At 32.4% G+C, this 22,694-nt stretch overlaps 1 protein-coding gene across 2 annotated transcripts in view; it reads left to right on the top strand.

The window, feature by feature from the left end:
- The window catches only part of LOC149485441 (RYamide receptor-like), a 61,186-nt gene that overhangs the window by 33,312 nt on the left and 5,180 nt on the right, over positions 1-22,694 (top strand). Inside the window, exons 1-6 of one of the 2 annotated variants that reach the window (XM_089700315.1) lie at positions 4,958-5,035; positions 9,933-10,641; positions 11,271-11,466; positions 12,770-12,838; positions 17,739-17,897; positions 18,666-18,735. In XM_089700315.1, the coding sequence (XP_089556441.1) occupies positions 10,031-10,641; positions 11,271-11,466; positions 12,770-12,838; positions 17,739-17,897; positions 18,666-18,735 (1,105 nt within the window). In that variant the 5' untranslated portion in view covers positions 4,958-5,035; positions 9,933-10,030. Of the gene's footprint in view, positions 1-4,957; positions 5,036-9,932; positions 10,642-11,270; positions 11,467-12,769; positions 12,839-17,738; positions 17,898-18,665; positions 18,736-22,694 lie in introns of those variants that run through there. The other variant, XM_089700314.1, reaches the window with a different exon arrangement.

The raw sequence follows: 22,694 nt of genomic DNA, 5'->3' as shown, positions 1-22,694 counted from the left end.
GGAGTAACAAACATATTACATCCATCCTCACAAATTTTCGCATTTATAATAAAAGTAGGATTTTGAAAAATTGGGATTGCAATACATAATATTAACTATGTTGATAAGAAAACAAGTCTAGTTAGCAACTAATAAAATGTGGAGTGTTGTATTTTATGATAAAATTACAAACATTGGCATTTACTGACAATTTACTTTAATTTTTATGTATAGAAAATCGATTAATAGTTTAATCGTGAAGAGACAGACTGACAGACAGCCAGAGTTACTTTCCCATTTAAAATATTAGTTAGGATTAATATTTATAGTTAGTAAAAAAAAAGTGTGAAGTCCCGAGTCCCCTAGTGGGGTAAGGGGCAGATGCATTATTCATACATCTGTTTCACTGATCGATTTTCTTTAGGGACAAGCAGCCTTCTGTGTCCTGCCAGACCGAGACATTTTTTTTTCTTCGTCTCCACCGGGAATCGAACCCAGGAACCGTCGGTTCTACGCTCACGCGTCAACCACTGTACCAAGGAGGCTGCATATATTATGTAGTTAGTATGTCCATTATAAATCACTGCAAATTTATACACCTTTTGTTAAGTCGATACAGTGTAAGCTTAACGTCACGATGCAAATTATATACTTTATAGGTACAGATTTCTCAGTACTAAAACGTGTTGCACAAAGTAGAGGAGAAAATTTATAGCAGGGGGACGTGACTGCAAACTTGGAAGCAGAAACCTTTTAAACTTTATGGCTTATAAAATAGGAATTATATTAGTTCAGCCCCACGGTCAGGTAACTTTTTAAATTCTCGAATAGTTGCTAGAGAAGCAGGCTATAATGACATATAATAATTATAGAATTAAACATGGAATATTTTATCTGTATAAAGAAAATAAACGTATTTAATAAATTTTTCACTATTTTTATTTTTATTTATTTATTTTTCACTAAGTATCTATATAAATAAATGTTCACAACAACAAAATATAATATTAAATATAGGTAGTTAAACAAAACAAAGAGAACCCTCTTATAAAATAAACTCATGAAATTATTGTAATCCGATCCTTACGATCAGCTGACTAGATATTTTTTTTAAGACTTTCTTTTTGATTTAGGGCTGATTTTTCAATCCTAGGTTAAAACTTATTCGTCGAATAATGTATAAAACTACCATTTTAAAAACGTATTCAAATTGCCCGTATTTGGCAGTTTACGTGACATTTTAATATTATCGTGTAATACTACTTTATTGGACGGATAAGTTTTATCCAAGCATTGAAAAATCGGCCCTTAGCATCGAGATAGTAGTACGTAGAACATACTATCTCTATGGCCCTTAGTTATTGTATTTCGGACCAAATTTCGGACTATAAATGAGAAAGACAAAATTTTCTCATTGTTCACTTTTTCAAAATAACCCTTTTTCTTTTTAGATGGCGCTTAATTTTTATAACTCACAGTGGGTCATAGCGGGGGGACCACGGGTAATACGTCATTTTTTTCAGTAATAGATAAATTATAATAATTTTTGTAAAAAATGTAATATAATATTTTAGACTATTCCCTCCTCATATTGAGATGATTAATATTATATCGTTGTGTTCATAATATAGGGCCAATTTGACGAGTCCTTATAATAATATAAGATTGGATATTGGTCACAAAAAGAGCCTAGTATTCATTAAAAAATTCGCTTATAAAATGGTCTCCAGAGATATCCTCAATACTCCCTAGTAATTCCAAGCAAGGAAAATATAATTTTTAAGGTAGCAACAGCTCATAAAGTCGGACAAGTCCTCAGAGGCCTCATTAATATTCATTATCATTGGAGCCGTTACTTGTAAATATACAAATAAATCCTTCGAAATGTACCAGATTCCATTCCGTAAAATGGGACAGTGAATATTAAATGAGTGGCAAAATCAATGCGTAAACATCTTAATTTCATGGCCACATATCGAAAGGAATATTTCATACTAGCTGTGCTGCGCGGTTTACCCGCGGGCAAACCCGCATGCGATCATGTATTTTTATAGCTCATGTGTTATTCTAATGTATAACCTATATTCCTGTAAATTTTCATCCAAATCCGTCCAGTAGTTTTTACGTGAAAGAGTAACAAACATCCTTACAAACTTTAGAAACTTTCGTTTATAATATCGGTAGGTATGAGAACTTTCTTTCAGCTAAATTTCAGACTTCCGAATGCTAACTGAAGCTGTTACTTGTCGTAATAAACAAGTAGAAATACGAGTTAAGGCACTTACACTCTTTCGCTAAAAGCTTTTGATAAGAAATGTGCAATTTTCCCTGTGTAAATTCTGTCAATTTTAACTTGGACGTTTTTACTTTATATCTTTCATTTCAAAGCAATGCTGTATTGTATTAATTGTATCTCTTTTTATGGTACTCCATTGTTATTAATTACTTGTATTTACTACTAAATGAATTCAATCCTGAAGGAACGGAATTCAGTGACGTAAAAGTAAATTAATGCATTATAAATTACATCTCATAAATTAGCTAATAAAATATAATAGGTACGCCGAATATCACCAATGCGTATCTTGCGTCATTGTACTGATGTTGTCACAAAGGGTTGACGTCACACTGATAGGATAATTACCTAATGCTATCGAGTTACCTACAGCAAATGTGAACCGAAATACTACCCTTCAATTCCATTAAAACCTGTGTACAATCTTTTGGAGTTTATCTACAAAACTAATATTATAAAACTGAAAAGTTGGTTTGGTAGAACGCGATTATGCAAAAACTATTGAGACGACAAATAACAAATCTGTAGTAATATCATAAAGCTGAAGAATTGGATTATACGCGCATATTTGAGGAACTACTAGTACGAATTGTAAAATTACTTTTGTGTCGTTTAATCCATTTATCAAAGAAAGCCATATAGGACCAAAGAGCAGGGCAGCATTGAAAAAAAATTGGTTGTCTGTAAAGTCGGTTTACTGGCGATAGTTGAACGTGACAACCTCCGATTGTGCTTCTTTGTCGCTCGTTCCGCGCTCTCGCTTGCACTTCAAGCCTTACATGGAACGCCTCAGAGCGAGGTAACGCCGCATGAGTCATGTTTTTTCGAGCGTGCAGCCGGCTCTATCGAATTTTAAGACGTTGTCATGTCAATAATATTATTAAAGCGGGAAAAATATTGTAGAAAGGACGAAGTTGCATGTGTCAGCTAGTGTTTGATAAATCTTTCGAATGAGGAAAAAGAATGACGATTATGTGGATTCTTTCCCCAACTCTCCTTTTTGAATGGTTTTGGGTGAAAAGAAATATATAAACTCAAACTCAAACATTTATTCATTCAATTAGATTTATCCTAGAAGCACTTTTGAATCGTCATAACATAGTTTTACCAATTACCACCGATTCGGAAAGCAGTTTCTACGGAGAAGAAGATGCAAGAAACTCCGTATTGCTCTTTTAAAATCATGTCAATTTTACATTTTAATTTACATGATAATGGGTACATTTAACATATTTAATAAATGTAAAGATACAAAAATTTGCGTAAAATCGCATTACTTACGAGTATATGGATGTTTAACAAACAGTTATTAGTCATAAGTCAGCACATAAACTACGAGATACAAAAGTTATTTTGAATTTTCGTGTATAACATTGAAAGCAGTGCCATTTATTCATAATTGGGAAATGCACGCAACGCCTAATAACACGGAAAGCTTCTAAATCATTTAACTGCAAAATTATACAAACTTTTTGTCCTAATTAGATTTCGTTTCGTTGATTAGCGTCACCAGTTTTACATCTAATTAATGACTTCATGTCCATTAAATAATTGTACTTACTGGATACATCCGGTGTATATTTAGAAATAAACTAGCTTTCCCGCAGCTTCGCTGCTTCGCTGGCGTAGTCGAAAGAAAACCCGCATAGTTCCCGTTCCTGTGGGATTTTCGGGAATAACCATCCTATGTATTAATCCCATTTACCGTCTATATATTATGTACCAAATTTCATAAAATCTGTTCAGCAGTTTTTGCGTGAAGAAGTAACAAACAAACAAAAATTTTCGCATTTATAATATTAGTAGGATGTTTCAATTTGCCCTTTACACTGTTACTCAAATGTGGGAGGTTCGAGAGATATTTTATACTTTTTATAGCATTTATTTACAATGTACTAACTGATATGAACAATCAAAGTATGGGAAAAAATAAACATAAAAGGATATTTGCCTCTATATATCCTCGCTTGAAAACTACCTAGAATCGGTTTTTATCGGTGTTACCTAGAATTCGGTCGGATTTACAAATTTCTAGAACTACATTTTTTCATCCCCAAAAAACATCGATTACTCTTTACCAAGCGGAATGTTCTAGACTATTTCAGTCTAAACAAATACGTATCTATCAATAACAAAATTTCCATGAAGCGAAATTAATAGCGCTATAAATATTTTTTTTGTGGTGGTATTATCGGCCGCACACTGCGAATGAAATGACAGCATATTGCACATTTTACTGCGTGTTACTATCTATATAACTATTCACTTATAATGCCACAAGAGCTTCAAAATTATCGGGTATTTTCCGATAGGTTCGTTGCAAACAAATGAAGGAGTCAAGTTTTTAGTCAAGGTTAAAAAATCACGAGCGCGAAGCGCGAGTGATTTTTCCTGAAAAACTTGACGACTTTATTTGTTTGCAGGGAACCTTGAGGGAAATGCCAGATAATTTTGAAGCTCGTGTAGTATTCGGGGGATTATTTTTCCGTCCCAAATGTCGGCCAATAATTTCACAATTGAATTCAACCTGTCAGTTTGACGTCAACGACCAGAGAAAATTTTCAAAAAATTATCAGTATAATACCATGTAGGTTGTACCACGTGACGTCGAATGGTGCAATTCTATTGGTCGATATTTGGGTCGGAAAAATAATCAAGGATATTTTAATACATAAACTAATACGTAAATAACTTTTTACCCAGTTTAATTTCGCGGACAGTGGAATAAGAAATAAGACACATCACACACCTAACTATAAGGTAAGGGGAAGGAGTGCAGAGAAGGCACACAAGCTTTTTTTATTATTAGCAAATAATAAAAAAAGCTTGTGTGCCGAGCACACATGTCAGAAGTGAAATTTTTTTTGCAAGATTTAAAGATACCAAAGTCGTCGCCTTACTCCAGGACGTGACGGTATTGCCATGATGCGACCTTGAAATTTTCCTCTCAACGTGCCTAAAGAAGTTTCACTTCAACAAAACAGCACACACACGAATATATATCTTGTTTATGGTTATGTTTATTCGACCACTGGATGACCATCATTTTGTGAAAAAAAAATTCTACGACTTCTATACATCGTTGACACAGACTACTGAAATATTTGTTATAATAATATAAGAGAAAATCTATGAGAAAAGAATTCCAGTGAACTTCTGAATCAAAAAATTAATTACTAAGCGAAATATTTGCGAGCTCGAATTTGTGTTACTATGCGATAATATTAATATAGATTGCTTATTGTTATTGGATCCTAGAGATTGTTTATTGTGTCTATAGACCTTATACGATACGTCTTTTATATTAAGAATCTGGTCTTATTATAATTATAAGTGTTATTTTTCTCTAGAAATCTCATATAATATACAGAGCATTAATTTCAATACAATGTATAGATATCTTCAAGTACTTATTACCTCGATAGTCTAATCTTATATATAAAAATGAATCGCAAAATGTGTTGGTAAGCGCATAACTCGAGAACGGCTGAACCGATTTCGATAATTCTTTTTTTATTATATTCCTTGAAGTACGAGGATGGTTTTTATGTAGAGAAAACGTAAATATGTACCACGGGCGAAGCCGGGGCGGACGGCTAGTAGTATATAGATTCAGCTGCTAATGTTAACGTGCCAAAATATTGTGCGGTGTTTTCAATAAACCCCTGATAAATCTTTTGTTCTAACTTTTGCACGCCTCATAAGCGAAGCGTTGAGGTGGGTACTACTGTCACTTCGCGCAAAACATCTGATTTTTCAAACTTAAAATGTCTTTATGTATCATACATTGCACTTGTAAGATAATAGGGGACCTACATACACACACATATTAAGAAAAAACACTATTTTTAACATTCATGATATTTTTGATGTCATTTTTAGGGTTCCGTAGCCAAAATGGCAAAAACGGAACCCTTATAGTTTCGTCATGTCCGTCTGTCCGTCTGTCCGTCTGTCCGTCTGTCAAAGCCGATTTACTCGGAAACTATAAGTACTACAGTGATGAAATTTGATGGGAATATGTGTTGTATGAACCGCTACAAAAATATGACACTAAATAGTAAAAAAAAGAATTGGGGGTGGGGCCCCCCATACATGTAACTGAGGGATGAAATTTTTTTTTTCGATGTACATACCCGTGTGGGGTATCAATGGAAAGGTCTTTTAAAATGATATAAAGTTTTCTAAAAAACATTTTTCTTAAAGTGAACGGTTTTTGAGATATCAGCTCTCAAAGTCGTAAAAAGTATGTCCCCCCCCCTCTATTTTTATAACTACGGGGTATAAAATTCTAAAAAAAATAGAGGTGATGCATGCTAATTAACTCTTTCAACGATTTTTGGTTTGATCAAAGTATCTCTTATAGTTTTTGAGATAGGTTGATTTAACTGTAATTTATTATATTTGCTGCTACGGAACCCTTTGTGCGCGAGCCCGACTCGCACTTGGCCGGTTTTTGTTATTTAAACTAGTTAAAAAACAGTTTGAAAAAGTTCTGTCTTGGACGTCCGTGTGTCTGTATGTGCGGAGGATTTTCTTGTTAACACGATAGCGACCGAAATACTTTACTAATCGAGTCTTTTTTTTTCTCTTACGCTTGAGTATGCTCAGGAATAGAACCCTTTCATTTTTCAGGGTCTGATTCGATGTGGTTTAATTGTTATTAAATAAACAAAAATAATTATTAATAAATAATTATTAAAAAAAAATTATGAGGCGTGCACTTTTGGATTTTCCAAACTATTTTATTTTGCTATGAAGTATAAATAAACAAATAAGTTCTTTAATTATAAAAAATTAACATCAAAGGAATTCTAATTTATTTAACCACGATATAATAGGCACCCATAATCGACTAAGCAACTATTAATTAATGATAACTAATGATTTGAATTTACATCGATTTCAATCCAGAACATTCTAGTAATGTAATAAGAAAATGAAAAATATTGTCTCTGAAAAAACTTGGTAAGAAATATTTTCACCTTGCCCAAATATGATCAAATATTTTTTATTACATCTTCGTTTATTAAAGGAATAGATTTTTGTAGCAAAATTATTTTTACAATTGATTGTTATAATTTGATAATTAGATTAGAAGAAAGTTAATATTTGTGGAACGTACAAAATTACAAATTAAATAAGTATTTTCTCTTCTTCTTTCTGTTATAATAATTATAGAAAATATTTTGTATGTTGTTCACTTGTTAAAATAATATAAGGAAATAAAATAATATAATAATATAAGGAAACTTTCATATAAATTAATTATGAGTATTATTCGTAGCATTCGATTCAGTTAAATAAGTTCAAATCTCATATTTCTAATAATAACTCAAGGAAATAATTAAGGCAATCAGATTACTTGTAGCATGAATAAATCCTTAAAGTTCATCGTATTTACGAGAAAAGTCCTCGTTAGTGCCAATTCTTAATTATTACCTTGATTAATAATTAGATGAAATTTTATTTAAATATATTTCATCCTGGCTTTGTATAGGTAACTTACGTTAATATTCCATCCCGCACATAGCCAATTTTAAGATACAAAGAAATACCTTATGGACATTCATTCACTGCCGTACACGGACTGCTCGAGCCGTCAAGATCGCTTAAAACCGTCAAAAGCGTGGTTTGTAGCGACAGCTCGAGCAGCCAACGACTGACCACTCAAGCAGTCCGTGTACGTCGCTCAGACGTTACGAGCCGCCCGTGTACGGCCGCTCTAATATAAGTATCATATTATGACACTATTTGACCTACTTACTTACATTATTGAATCTATATTTCAATCGATTTTGCGAATTACCATACTGAATATAGAATTCGAGATCTCATACATATTAAACGGTTTCAATTCTCCATCTGTCACTAAATTAATCCTTAAATTGTCAGGCAAAATCTGATAATGTAATCGAAAGGCAGTAGCTCTCGGACCATTATGGAACACTAAATCATAAAATGATAAAATATTCATAGAAAAAATCGGTATGAATTTTAATAACTTATACTTTTTATTATGTAAGACTCTCGTTAAATAATATTTTAATGACAAGGGCATGTACATGAAAAATAAATGAATATCATAATATAATACAATTTCTTTTTTCACATCTAAACAACGTAAAAGAAAATGCTACGAAAGTAGCTTGAATAAATTCAAGTCTGTGTTGACGCACACAGAATCTATTTCAAATCAAATATGTAATTAACCCGGCGTCATTGTGGTAGAAAACAGATACGCGAACGTTGAGGTGGGTCAATATTACCCATATATTTTATAGTTGTTATTTTTAAACTTTTTAAGAAAATTAGTTTTCTATTTTATTATTATAGGTTATAGGTATTCTGGTTTTGATAATATAAAATAAAAATAATAATTAACCAACGTTTTATTCACTTTAATCAACTTTGACATAAACTCATAAAAATAGGAACAAAATATAGACCTCTTACGTTTTCATGTCATTACTAAGCTAATAACCAGTAATTTTGGTTATTAATAGCATTTTTATAAACTTAAGTGTAAATATATTAGAAAAAAACTTAAACAAAGCTAATTAGAATCTTCGTTGTAAATGAAATCAATACAGAAAGCCATGATGCGTTCAGGACAAATAAATTTAGGGCAAGCTTGACAAAAATATTTTTTTTTTACTATTTTTATTTCCGGACACACTTAACATCTTTTGCGGGAATTGCAGGTGGCTCCTCTGATGATCCACCAATAAATTTTCTGATTCTTTTGCCCATTTGTCATTGCTATCGATCAATTCCTGGCGAATTTTCAAATGTCCTAAGACCAGAGCAAGACCCTAAGTTTTTCAAAAAATTACGTCGCTTATCGTTTGGTTTGTTTTTATTTATGCGACGTATTATAAGCGCATTAATTCCTGTATGTCCAACATGGCATAAAAATTGCCAGGGGCCAACTTTTGGAGTTACGACTCACATCATATGAGGTGCAAAGATCATCAGCGACGTCAACCCCATATTTAGTTTTATTGTAAAAGGTATTGAATTCGGGTTTTCGCTTTTCTCCGCTTGAAACACACTCCGGACTCTAACATGATCCTCTTCTTCTACTTCATCATCATAATAAGGTAAGTCTGAGTCAGACAAGAGTCTAAACCCGCCATGATACGTGATATTTTCTATTCTATCCATTTATAGTACCTATTTTATAATAAATACCTGTTGGACAAACAAAAACATTAAATTCACTGAAACAAGCAAAAAAATGTTTGCAGACACCAAGAAATCATACACAACAGTAAAAATCGATAACTTAGCCATGGCGCGAAATTGTTACATCAATTGTGAGGATGGGTCATATTTACCTTTTTCGAAAATACACGCATGTAGCTCCCAGTACACTCGACGTCGAAAGGATTTCACTTCGAAAACGTTTAATCTACATTATTAGCTCCAGCTACTACAAAGAACAGCACAATCGTGCACATAATTACAAAAATATTGTAAATTATAAACAAGCAGGGTCATTTTGACCCAACCTCAATGACGCCGGGTTAATATATAAATTCCTTAATCCTAAATAAAGTATTTTTTTATTTTGTAGAAAGATTCACATTCAAATGTTTACCAAGCACTATTCTATATAATATTTTTAATTCCATGTTTTTTATCTTTGTTACAGATAAATGCAGAAGAAGCATTCCAACTTCTTAGGTATATTTCAAGTTCTCTTGACTCAGGACTCTGTGTGAAGTAATGGCGGATTACAAAACGTAACCTATGATGTTGGATTCCAATGAACCTTACGTCAGTACGGAATACGTCAATATTACTAATATCACAGAAGACACAAACCAAACAGAGAACGCAACATGGACGGATCATGCGATCTGCGACCCGGGTTTCACCAGCTTCCTCTCGACGCCGTTCTTTCATTTCATTGTCTACTTGATGTACTGTACAGTCTTTATCATCTCCCTTTTCGGGAATGGATTGGTTTGTTTCATAGTTCAAAATTCACCGCGAATGAAAACAGTGACCAACTACTTTATCATGAACTTAGCTATCGGTGATATATTGATGACTTCATTGTGCGTTCCCTTTTCATTTGTTCCTGTTCTAGTGTTGAGATATTGGCCATTTGGAATGGTTATGTGTAAGATTGTGAATTACTCGCAAGCAGTGTCTGTGTTTGTTAGTGCTTATACTCTAGTAGCTATATCGCTAGATCGTTATATGGCGATAATGAGGCCGCTGAAGCCACGTTTGGGCCGGGTGGCTGCGAAGTTTATAGTGAGTGCGGTATGGGCAGGCGCCTGCGCAACTGCAGCCCCTATATTCATAGTTTCTCAAATTCAACGACCGACACCGTGGCATGAGTTTTGCGAAGCGTGAGTATCTTTACTTTATCATTGGTATTTTTTATCAAATTAATTTTAGAAACATGTATCCAGTCGTAAGCAGTGTCATTAATCACTATTTCTACATTGTGATAATACACTCTGAATATAAATGGTGTACCTATCGAATTCGTAAGACCATTATGTTAAACAATAAATTATTTCACTACCATAAATTTCTACGTTAAGATTCTTATCACAGCAATATATTAGTATGTTCTCCCATTTCCTTGGCAATTATCTATAAAATATATTCAATCACAATCGACATTCCAAATTGTGTATAATTGTAATGGCGAACATAATGTGGAAACAAAACAAACATACAAAAATCATAATTATATTCGATCGTGGCTTAAAAATAAAGCTGTGAAGTTTTATTATAACAACGCTTTTGAAATATTTCACTGTTCAATTTTACAATTATTTAAAAAAATTTAATGAATCTCAAACATTTGCAACTCTTTTCAATCGCAAAATATAATTACTTCTAGCTTTTTGTTTCAAAGCTAAATCGCATTACATTCCCGGTCGATTTTATTGCCGATTTAAAGGTAAGCTATATTACAGGCACGCCTGTTCGTTTTTACGGCCGATGCTGAAGATAAAAACTATTTCAGGGACGTCTGCCTCGAACGCTGGGAGCACACAGAATACAGTCAGCAGTACTCCTACATCCTGCTAGTCCTACAGTTCGGATTGCCGCTCTCTGCCCTGGTGGTGACGTACGCTCGGATAGCGCACGTGGTGTGGGGACCGCCACCTGGCGAGGCGCAGTCCGCTAGAGACTCCAGACTGCAAATGGCTAAGAGAAAGGTGAGGGTGGATTTTAAGTAAATCCACATTAGAGTTAAAATTTTATTTAATTAGATAAAATATAACCTAACGTACTTAACAATCCAGTCTGCAAAAGAAGAACGTAGTACCTACTATCAATCTAGATTATAATAAAACAAAAAGAATTACTATTAATGGTTTACTTTTCACACACTTAATTGGCTACACAATTAATTGTAACAAAAGTTCCTTTTGGCCGAGGTAGATTTGAATTAAATATTTGGATATTTTTTGAGTAATTATTTTCTTTATACTAACTTGATGTGACCAATCAATTTTAGCTTAAAACAGAACAAAAGCTCCGATAAAAGCATCCGTATTTATATTTTATTCACGCGCCTTACAAGAGTAAGCATTGCGAATACATGGAAATGACTTCCGCTGCCTGCCATTAGGTACTTGGAAAATTAGTATTAAAAGCTTGCAGTGATTTTCTACTCCCCTCTCTCTCTCTCTGTAATTTATTTATAAATCGATTATAATTGAAGCGAGAACTTAAAAAAGTCTCCTGCTATGTTTCATTGATTAGTACCTAAACCAATGCTTTCGTCTAAATTAAGCAATTTGATAGACGAAGGTGAAAAAATTTATCAAACATTATATTAATAGGTGAAAACTTTTATTAATCAATCTTAGACTGAACTAATCTATACTAATATTATTAAGAGGAAAGGTTTGTAATTATTATGTATGTTTATATGGTTTTCACGCATAAACTATTGGACCGATTTCAAAAATTCTTTCACCATTAGAAAGCTGCATCTTCACTCAGCAACATAGGCTATAAAACATGTAGGTACCACGGGCGAAGCCGGGGCGGACCGCTAGTCTATAATAATTATAGGTCATTGCGTCAATCGTTCGTTAAAATATCATAAAAATAGACTTACCTTCTAAAAACTAGGTCTGCAGTGAATTGATCCAGAAAACGTACTGCGTCATAAATTTTCTACAAATAAAAGAGATCCGGTTATTAGGAACGGATACAAAAACAACATTGATTGCTTTGAAAATGCAATTTAACTAACCTAATAATCTAAGAATACATTTCAACATTAAGCAGCCTTATTGCTATGCTTTGTGCGTCTGGTTATCACAAAGCGTTTTCTTCCAGACAATCAACCGAATGTAGTTCAAAATTAATACTAGTTACAGCATTCTATCCCATGTTTATTCAATTCTGAAAAGAGAATTTATGGTTCTGAGAAGAGAATTTATGGTTTTAAATTATAATTTAAATCATTTATTTTATTTATATCATATAGATATATTTTGCTTACAGATGATCAAGATGATGGTGACTGTAGTAGCTGTGTTTACAGTATGCTGGCTGCCTCTCAACATTTTCATTGCAAGTATTATAAGCCCTTTCATTATGCACCTTTTGATTAAGTTTTCTATTATTAACAACTTATTCCATCAGCCCCCGGAATCACAGACACAATAGAAAATCTATTGTGTCGCGGTCGGATCTGGCCTCTCGGTGGTTGAGAGGTTATACGTATTTTATTTATTTAATCAACTCAATTAAATTTAGGTTTTGATTGACTATTAGGACAATAATTGTATTTTTGGGACTCAGCTCTTTTATTTGGTTCAGCAAAATAAACGAGATAGATATTCGATGTCATTTCAAGGCATTTTATATACTTAGATAAAATTTTAAAGAATAATAAGTAATAAAGGTTCAATTTATTAGAAAAACTTTTATTAGAAGAATAAAAGTTAAACCTAATTTGTACACCATTGTACGCTTATTACATATTTCTTAATATTTCCTGTATAATTTGTCTTATTTTCAACTGCGATGCGTTTAAATTATTTTAACAAGCGAAATACACACGAATTCCAGTTTTAATGAACATACCCTTTAGACTACAAGCCCGCATATGAAAAAAATATGGGTCAAATGAACCACCAGGGGTCATATCTAGAACGAAAGAAGAGCAAAAAATAATAAGATTCATCACTATGCCGTCACTTGTAAGCTGTCCAACAGAGTGCAGATGAGAATCTAAAAGTACAGGTAGACTCGGTAAATTTTGGTCATATATTTTTGTACGGCATTCTTAACCATCGATAGATCCATTAAAAATAATAAGAAACCGCTCAGTGCCGTACAAAAATGTTGGTCCACCAAGTCGGAATTTTAATTTAATTTCCGAGAGTTACCGGGGGTAAATTTGGTCATTTGACCATGTACGGCATCTGTGTCATACTATTGCTATACTGCTTTTAATCCATTAGTCCGCAACGCCGTACAAAAATCATGGGGACAAGGGGAAAAAATCGAGAGTTGCAATCCCCTCTCTTTCCCCACTCCAGGGGGTCATTTGACTAAGTACGGCTTCGGTTCCAAAACATTATCTAGCACTCAAAAGTACTATTAAAAGCAATGCCGTCAAAAAATAATTGTTCTTTTAAATGTATACCAAATTTACCCCCGGTAACTCTCGGAAATTAAATTAAAATTCCGACTTGGTGGACCAACATTTTTGTACGGCACTGAGCGGTTTCTTATTATTTTTAATGGATCTATCGATGGTTAAGAATGCCGTACAAAAACATATGACCAAAATTTACCGAGTCTACCTGTACTTTTCAATTCTCATCTGCACTCAGTTGGACAGCTTACAAGTGACGGCACAGTGATGAATCTTATTATTTTTTGCTCTTCTTTCGTACTAGATATGTCCCGTGGTGGTTCATTTGACCCATATTTTTTTCATATGTGGGCTTGTAGTCTACTTGGCAAAAGGTATAAATTAAACTACAGTAATAGTCATGATTCGATTAGTTATAATAGGTACACGCTGTAAAGATATTTTCTGGAGCGTTACAATTTTGATTTTGTTGCACAGAATATTTTGTTGTTCAGTGTTCCATATTTGTAGTTTTTTTAATTGCTCGTCTTTATAAACAAATTGATAATTTATATTGTAATATCAGAACTCAGGAAGTCTCAATAATATTTTACTTATTAAAAACTAGCAGCTTCGCACGTGTGGTCTAAGAAAATTCGCATAGGCCATAGAACACTAAAAATAAATATAGCTAGACATAAAAATCGTCATAAAATTAATCTTTGCAACATGAAAAAAACACAGACAAACAAACAAACACATGAAACCCAAAATAAGACATAAAAAGCAATCATCTTTAAAAATACTACTAATATTATAAATGCGAAAGTTTGTATATTTGTTTGACATTAGCGCACTATATTCGAGTTATTTAACATATTATTTTTGATGTTGTGTATACTTACTTTATTAAATGTTCTATGACAAATTAATGAATATTCATTTTAATAACATGTAAAATTATAAAAATGATATACTAATTTCCTTTGATAATTCAGTCATAAAATAAAAAATATAGAAAACACCCACTTATTCATCATCATCATGTACGTACCGAAGGTTTGTTATTTCTGAATTCCATGTCATTATTTTTTACTTTTGAGGGTGAAGTTTTCCTCGTGTTAATACTTACATCATGCGAATTGCGATCATTTCTGAATCAAAATAAATCAAATATTCCCAGTACATTTCATATAAAATCCAAATATTCTTTCACAGTTTATGAACATACATAACATTTAAAATAGGAATTGAGCAAACAGAAGATGAAAATAATAAAAGTATGTCCGCTTATTTTTAATATGTAAGTACATATATGATTTTCCTCTTTATTATAAATATTGAAAATGTATCAAGATTTTAACGAGCTCTAAGCCCCTTTTGACAAAAAACTGCGCAGTAAACAAGGAGTATTAGGTATATTTATATAGAATTCACTTCAACGGAACGAATTCCAGTAAACAATAATAATTAGCTATAGTATCTTCCAAGAAAGGGTTTATATTTACCTATAATGGTACTGTCGTAACATTGCTTACAAAAAATTAGGGTGCTTTTCCACCAATAATGTGCGAGGATGTGTAGCGATGAGGAATGTGTTTGTAATAAAAATAACTACGTTAAAAACAACCGACTTCAAAAACGGAAAAGTAAAAAATATATACCGGCCGAATTGATAACCTCTTCCTTTTTTTTGAAGTCAGTTAAAAACTAATCTCATCGCTTAATTTAGTTTGAAGTTTGAAGCGTTTAGCGTTTGATGCGATACTATAATTGCTTAGGTTAGGTCAGGTTTGTAAATAAACACATTCCTCGCTACACATCGTCGCACATTATTAGTGGAAAAGCACCCTTATCCATGTGATACGTTCCTTTCGAGGAAGTTGTTTTGTCCTAATCTGATAAATATAGAAAGTGACCTTTAGATGATAACAAATTGTACATCGAAAAATTTAATGTATGATGCAGGCGTTAATTGCACATGAATATAGACTAGCTGTTTGCCCCGGCTTCGACCGAGTTGATCCGAGATAATAATATCATTATTCTTAACTATGAAGATACATATTAAAAAAATTGTTGAATGTGGAACGTAGGCACTTCCTGAAGTCAGTTTATAAAGCATCCCACGTCAAAAATACAAATGTTAATGGATAGAAAGGGATAGAACTTCAGAACCGGTAAAACAATATTGTATGAAATTTGATGCCCTAAATCTCGCTCGAAATTCTGTACAGCCCAAGTGTTTATTAGCTTAACCGTTTCCTCGATTTATTTATTATTCAACTAATCCAAATGTTTGGAGGCTTTTCAAAGTAACGAAGCAGGATTCCAATAGATTAAAGAGCGAGTACCTGATGGAATTTCATCGAAAATCACGTGGATTGTAGGTATGCGGAAATTGCGGAAATTTATATTTGAAACTTAAAAAAAGTATAATAAATATGTTGTCAAACTGAAATGCTGCAAAAAAATCGATCGTGAGTTGGACCCACAGCAAAGTTTTCAAATATTTATGAATAAAAAATAATAACTATGTGTAGTCTTATACTTAATTATTTAATGATTTTTGTGTTCTGCACCATCAACCTCATCATAAAACGTAATTCTCATGATCCTCGACTAAAAGTTGCCTGGAAGAGATCGCTGCTTTAGCGATAAGGCCGCCTTTTTGTACGTGTATGTTTTGTATGTATTTTTTCGTATTGTTTGTTGGTGCAAATAAAGCAGGTATTTTTTCATTCAGTACATTGGTACTATAAAATCGTTTAAAAAAATGCTTCTGTAACAATTGATCCTACCTACAATTTATTAATCTTTCACAAGCTACACGTGTGTATCGAGATAATAATTGACATTATTTTCAAACCAATATCACATTTCATTAGAGCTCTAGTTTGATCCGATGAAATACGGAATAATAAATAATATGTAATTATTATTGATCCTATCACAAAGATCCGTGACAAAAGGGTCGCTTCAGGGATTATTTTTTTCCGACCGTTTGTTCAATTATCCACAATCGTTTACATAAGATTCGTGTAAAACTAAGAAAATATTCCCGTGTTTGTTGAAAAACATTCGTAAAACAGGAAAATTATTGGTCCAAATCCTGAAAAGTTCGTCGAGTCAAAAAGGGATGACTCTGATTTCATATTATAACATTTTTTTTGGCTCTATCATACTTTTAGTTTAATAAATTCATATAGGTAATTACATGTCAAAAAATAGGTCAATAAAACAAAGGTAACACGAAAACAGTTTTTTATTTTTTGTTAAATTTTCTTCTCAGATATTAATGTCTATGTTGAACGAATTTTTCCCAAAATTAAATCTGTCTAGTTCAATTTTTCATCTCCAGAAACTATGGTAGACTTTAATCTTGTTGTAGTTCCTAGAAAAAGAAAATAAAAATTAAAAAAATATTTTCATTACAATGGAAAAAATGTTATTATGTTTATCATTACCTTATTTAATATGACTTCTTTTGAATCGAGTCCTTCGCCGTTTTTTTATTTAAACATCTCTTTTCTAATAAAGTATTCTTAGACTGGCTTTAGCTAAGGTTTTTTTTTATTTTTAGTTCCAGCTAATTAAATAATTAATTTAAATACATATTTTATACGAAAAAGTATACCTACCTTAATATACAAGTCGAATTGTTACATCTCTGACCCCAATATTTTTCTATGTAAATCGAATTTTCAAGTCATCACTCCTTTCAATTTTAATCAAATTACTGGTTCAGGATAAGGTTTCCAAAAACAATGGAGGTTTGACAAGTATTTCCAATCAAATTGATGGAGATTCTATTTCCATTTCCTTTTCAAGCAATTACCAATTGTCTGAACATTTAAATTTTATTTTATTTTTTTTATATTTTACCAGATTCTCTGGACCATACATGAGGAAGATGTAGACTGGGCGATGTGGCCCGGGATGCCGTACGTGTGGTTCGCGAGCCACTGGCTGGCGATGTCGCACTGCTGCTACAATCCTATCATCTACTGCTACATGAACTCGCGCTACCGAAGGGGCTTCCAGCAGGTAATATTTATGTTATCTATTATGTTGTTTATCTGCAACCTATGATCTACTGGTCCACTGCTACTTGAACTCGCGGAACCGCTACCAACAGGCTTCCAGCAGATAATATTCTTGGTATCTTTTACGTTGTATGTCTGCTACAAATCCATCATCTAGTGCTACTTGAACCCGTGCTACCGCCGGGATTCTAGAAAGTAATCTTGATTTAAAACATCTCGTGAAGTAGCACCTAAATTTGGATAGAATTATGGATTACTAGCGGTCCGCCCCGGCTTCGCCCGTGGTACATGTTTACGTTTTCTCTACATAAGAACCATCCTCGTACTTCAAGGAATATAATAAAAAAAGAATTATCGAAATCGGTTCAGCCGTTCTCGAGTTATGCGCTTACCAACACATTTTGCGATTCATTTTTATATATAAGAAGAAGATTGGAAGGAACATTATTGGAAGTTTCGTGTCGTTGAGATTTCGTTTCATTCACCATGGACCCAATAAATATCAAGATTTCACTTATCGTTTCTTATGAACATATTTCACTTATGGTGGCTAAAAGCAAAATATTGTTGCTAAAAAGTAAAATTATTGTACTACAAGGGTCACGGCTATGGGTCTATTTCCATTGTCACGATTTCCTTTATGAATTGCAACATGTTCTTAAGAAGCCTGGTCGACGCGTATTACGCTCATGCCCTTCCAAAGATTGAACTCTTGAAGGATTTTTCATACTTTAGATAGCTATAATAATAAGAGAATTATCATTAACAGGCTCTGAGCTGCATACTCCGGTCGCGCACAGATCAGCCGCCCTGCCCCAGCGATGATGTTCCTTTGTCAGGTAAATAATTTAGTTTTAAAGCAATAAGTCGAAAGAAGAAATATCTTTACGTATAACTCAAGAAGGACTGAAAGGATTTTTGCGATTTTTAGATTGAAAAATGTCTAACAAGCCGGTGCCGATATATTGTATCACAATAGTGAATAATTTCACCTCGGTTGTAGTAGAATGAAACTCAATTCCACTTTTCCTTTTCTAATGCGAATCATCATTAATTTCTAATCCTACACCAAATTATTTTAGTTTACGGACAGAATAATATATTTGTGAGTAAAATATCAGTCTCTATCTAGATTTTTCAACATTTCATTATTGGGACTACCGACTATGAACGAAATAAATTACATATATTCATATCGATGAAAACTTTTTAATGAAAAGCTTTTATATATCAAAATTATATACGAAATACGAATAGATTTTTCGACTCTAGGTCATTTGCTCTATTATACAAAAACTGCTCAACCAATTTGGTCTATATCGGAATGTATTTTTTTTCTATTAGGTATAGCTAACATTTTACATGTAGGTACTTATAGATCGATCAATTTCAATTTTGAGTCAATTTTAATATTTTATGTTTTTGTTCAAACAGAATCCTCGAAAATATCATCTAGTTTGATATATATTTTATTTTTTAGATTTGGTCTTGAATATTACACGTATCATCTAATAGAAGATTGGTAATTTTGCTTTATACCCCTTCTTAAGAGATATCAATTACGCTAGATGGCTCATTGCCATGAGCCATTGTATTAGTATTAAGCATTGCCATGCTTAATACTAATACAATAGATTCGGTCACGTACTAGGTATTTGTCTTTCTCATATAAATAGTGACGTCTTTTATAGACCTCACTTCATAGTTAGCATAAAATAAAGTCGGTACACATATAGGTTAGATCTTAAAAATAACGTCACAAATTTTGTTTTTTTTTTTTAATAGATAGAGTTATTCTGGGGGAAGGTTTTAGTATATAAGTTATTAGGTATTACACAAAATGGGCGAAGCCGCGGGCGAAAAGGTAGTCTTATTTATATAATGAGTTTTAAAGTGAAACTTTTATTACATCGTCTCAAACTTTTTAGTCTGTGTAGCGCATGTCGCGTGTATCGCGGCTGCCGAGTAGGTATACCTACTCGGCAGCCGACCGACACGCAACATGCGCTACACAAAGCAGTGTTCGGAACCGTTCGAACAGTTTCACTTTTACCGTGGTTTCATAAAACCACACAACATTTTTTTATTGATTGCCGATTATTAGAATAGTGATTGATGGCTTTGCTAATAGACCATGTAACTTAGTGATTGAACATTAATTTTATGTTTGCGTGATAAGCTACCTTTGATACTATTTAGAAATCTTGTTTTTTTTTAATATAATTTATAAAGCTAAAGAGTTTTATCCTGTTGTATTTAAAAAAACTATATTGTTCAAGCTGTTTCTTTCAAAAAAATTCAGTGCCTTGAGATTGGTAAATGTTAAAATAAGTTAAGTATGACAATTCAAAAGTGCTTCTAGAAGAAGTCTAATTGAATAAATAAATGTGAAAAAAACTTTTGTAGCTATGTAAGAGATGAGTTTGAATATTGAGTTTGAATTAGGGCCGATTTTTCAATCCATGGTTAAAACTTATCCGCCCAATAAAGTATTACACGATAATATTAAAATGTCACCCGTAAACTGTCAAATACGGTATGGTAGTTTACGTTACTCGACGAATAAGTATTAACCAAGGATTGAAAAATCAGCCCTAAAAGTAGTTATAAAAAATGTCTCTCTCAAGGATTTTCATTTAAGCCAAAAACTAAACTAAATCTCACATTCCTGCAATGTGTCACAATTTAACGTAAACCACATCGCAGAGTTAACAAACTTATATTTAAGTTGAAATTATGCATTCCATGCATATTCCTCTCGGCTCTCTGCACTAGACTAAATGGTAGCTACTTCGCTCGTAGTAACTAAACACGGAATTTGTTTTACACCTAATGATATAAAAGAAAAACTTTTGTATCTATAGGTATATTAGAAATATTGATAACATTATTAAGCTGAAGAGATTGTTTGTGTTGTTTGCATGAACGCGCTATCCTCAGAAACCACGCGTCCGATTTGAAAAATTATTTATCTAATAGATTTATCGAGGAAGGCTTAATACATCATCGGGATAATATCAATAGGAGTAGAGCAATGCGGGTAAAACCGCGGAGCACAGTTAGTATATTAAGATATGATACTTGATATATATATATATACATATATCATAAAGACTCATTCGAACGTCGAAATATATTTATAATTAAATGGAAAATTAAAATAAGAGGTGTTTTACGTTATACTGCAAAATGACCTAAAAATTAAATTTGACATTTATGAAAATATTTTATTTGTCACTGAAACAAATAGAAAAACAAGTAATATTTTATATTAGTAGTACTAAAGGCATAATTTATGAAAAACAAAACTCTTATTCTTTACGACTATCAAGACAAGTCGATTAGCTTTTAACATAATTGCTTTAGTTCCGACCTCAACAAGACATTTTTAAGAATATTTTACAAACGATAATAATATTATGTACTCACTATCTTACAATATTTTGTTACACCCTTAACGTATTACGATATAATAACAAACAGTTAAAACTGACGATTAAAAACGACACATAAAAATCCGTGACAAATAAAATATATACTTACATTCACTCGAAAATCATAACCCTTGTTCTTTTGCAGTCGGGTAAATGCCTTAAATTTTACCTTTTTATATAGCTTAGTCACTGGCCTAAATAATAACACCTAATAGCTTTGAGATAATTGGAATAATGTAATTGAGTAGACACTTATTAATTGATGCATAGAAACATCATTAGGATAAAATAATAGACCTAATTGGTAGAACCTACCTAATTGATGTTTGCGATAAACAGTAGAGATAAACTAATATGACCTATTATTTATTTTTCTTAAAATTTTCATCAAAATACAGTAAAAGAAAAAACTTTTTCTTTATAATAATTTTTCAGAACATACTAAGATGATAAGCACAGAGAATGGGAAATTTTCAGAAAAGTTAAAACAATTTAAACTTTGTGAGTTTTAGGCGCGCAAAGATGGTTGGATCAGCTCATATTATTATTCATAAAAAAAATTAGGCACTATACACATTTATGTGTGAGATATTCGTAACCTTATGGTAAACCACGAAACTAATTTTATTTCAGGGTTTTTAATGTACTGATAAAACTTAACATAATTAAGGCAGGTATTTTAATTTCCCATAGACATAACATGTGCCGGTAAAAAAGAGAGATTGGAAAAAAAATACCTAATAGATACTTTTAGTATCATGTGGTAATATCGATACAATTTGATCGACAAAGAAAATAAATATTCTTACAACAGAGCAATAAAATACATCCAATTATTCCTAGAAATATGTTCTTTGTTAAAACAGATTTATCTGTCCAGTATAATCTATACTAATATTATAAAGATGAAGAATTTTTTTTTGCTTGAACGCGTTAATCTCCGAAAACACGTGTCCGTTTTATAAAAAAGTTTGGAAAATCCAAAAGTGCACGCCTCATAATTTTTTTTTAATAATTATTTATTAATTATTATTTTTGTTTATTTAATAACAATTAAACCACATCGAATCAGACCCTGAAAAATAAAAGGGTTCCATTCCTGAGCATACTCAAGCGTAAGAGAAAAAAATAAATTTGGAAAATCCAAAAGTGCACGCCTCATAATTTTTTTTTAATAATTATTTATTAATTATTATTTTTGTTTATTTAATAACAATTAAACCACATCGAATCAGACCCTGAAAAATGAAAGGGTTCTATTCCTGAGCATACTCAAGCGTAAGAGAAAAAAAGACTCGATTAGTAAAGTATTTCGGTCGCTATCGTGTTAACAAGAAAAAGGATCCGCACATACAGACACACGG

The sequence above is a fragment of the Colias philodice genome, chromosome 10 (genome assembly GCF_061535455.1).
Source record: "Colias philodice isolate Cphi_HAF_F1 chromosome 10, ilColPhil1 Martin Lab GWU primary, whole genome shotgun sequence".
NCBI classification, from domain to species: domain Eukaryota; kingdom Metazoa; phylum Arthropoda; class Insecta; order Lepidoptera; family Pieridae; genus Colias; species Colias philodice.
This window is presented reverse-complemented; position numbering and strand designations above follow the sequence as displayed.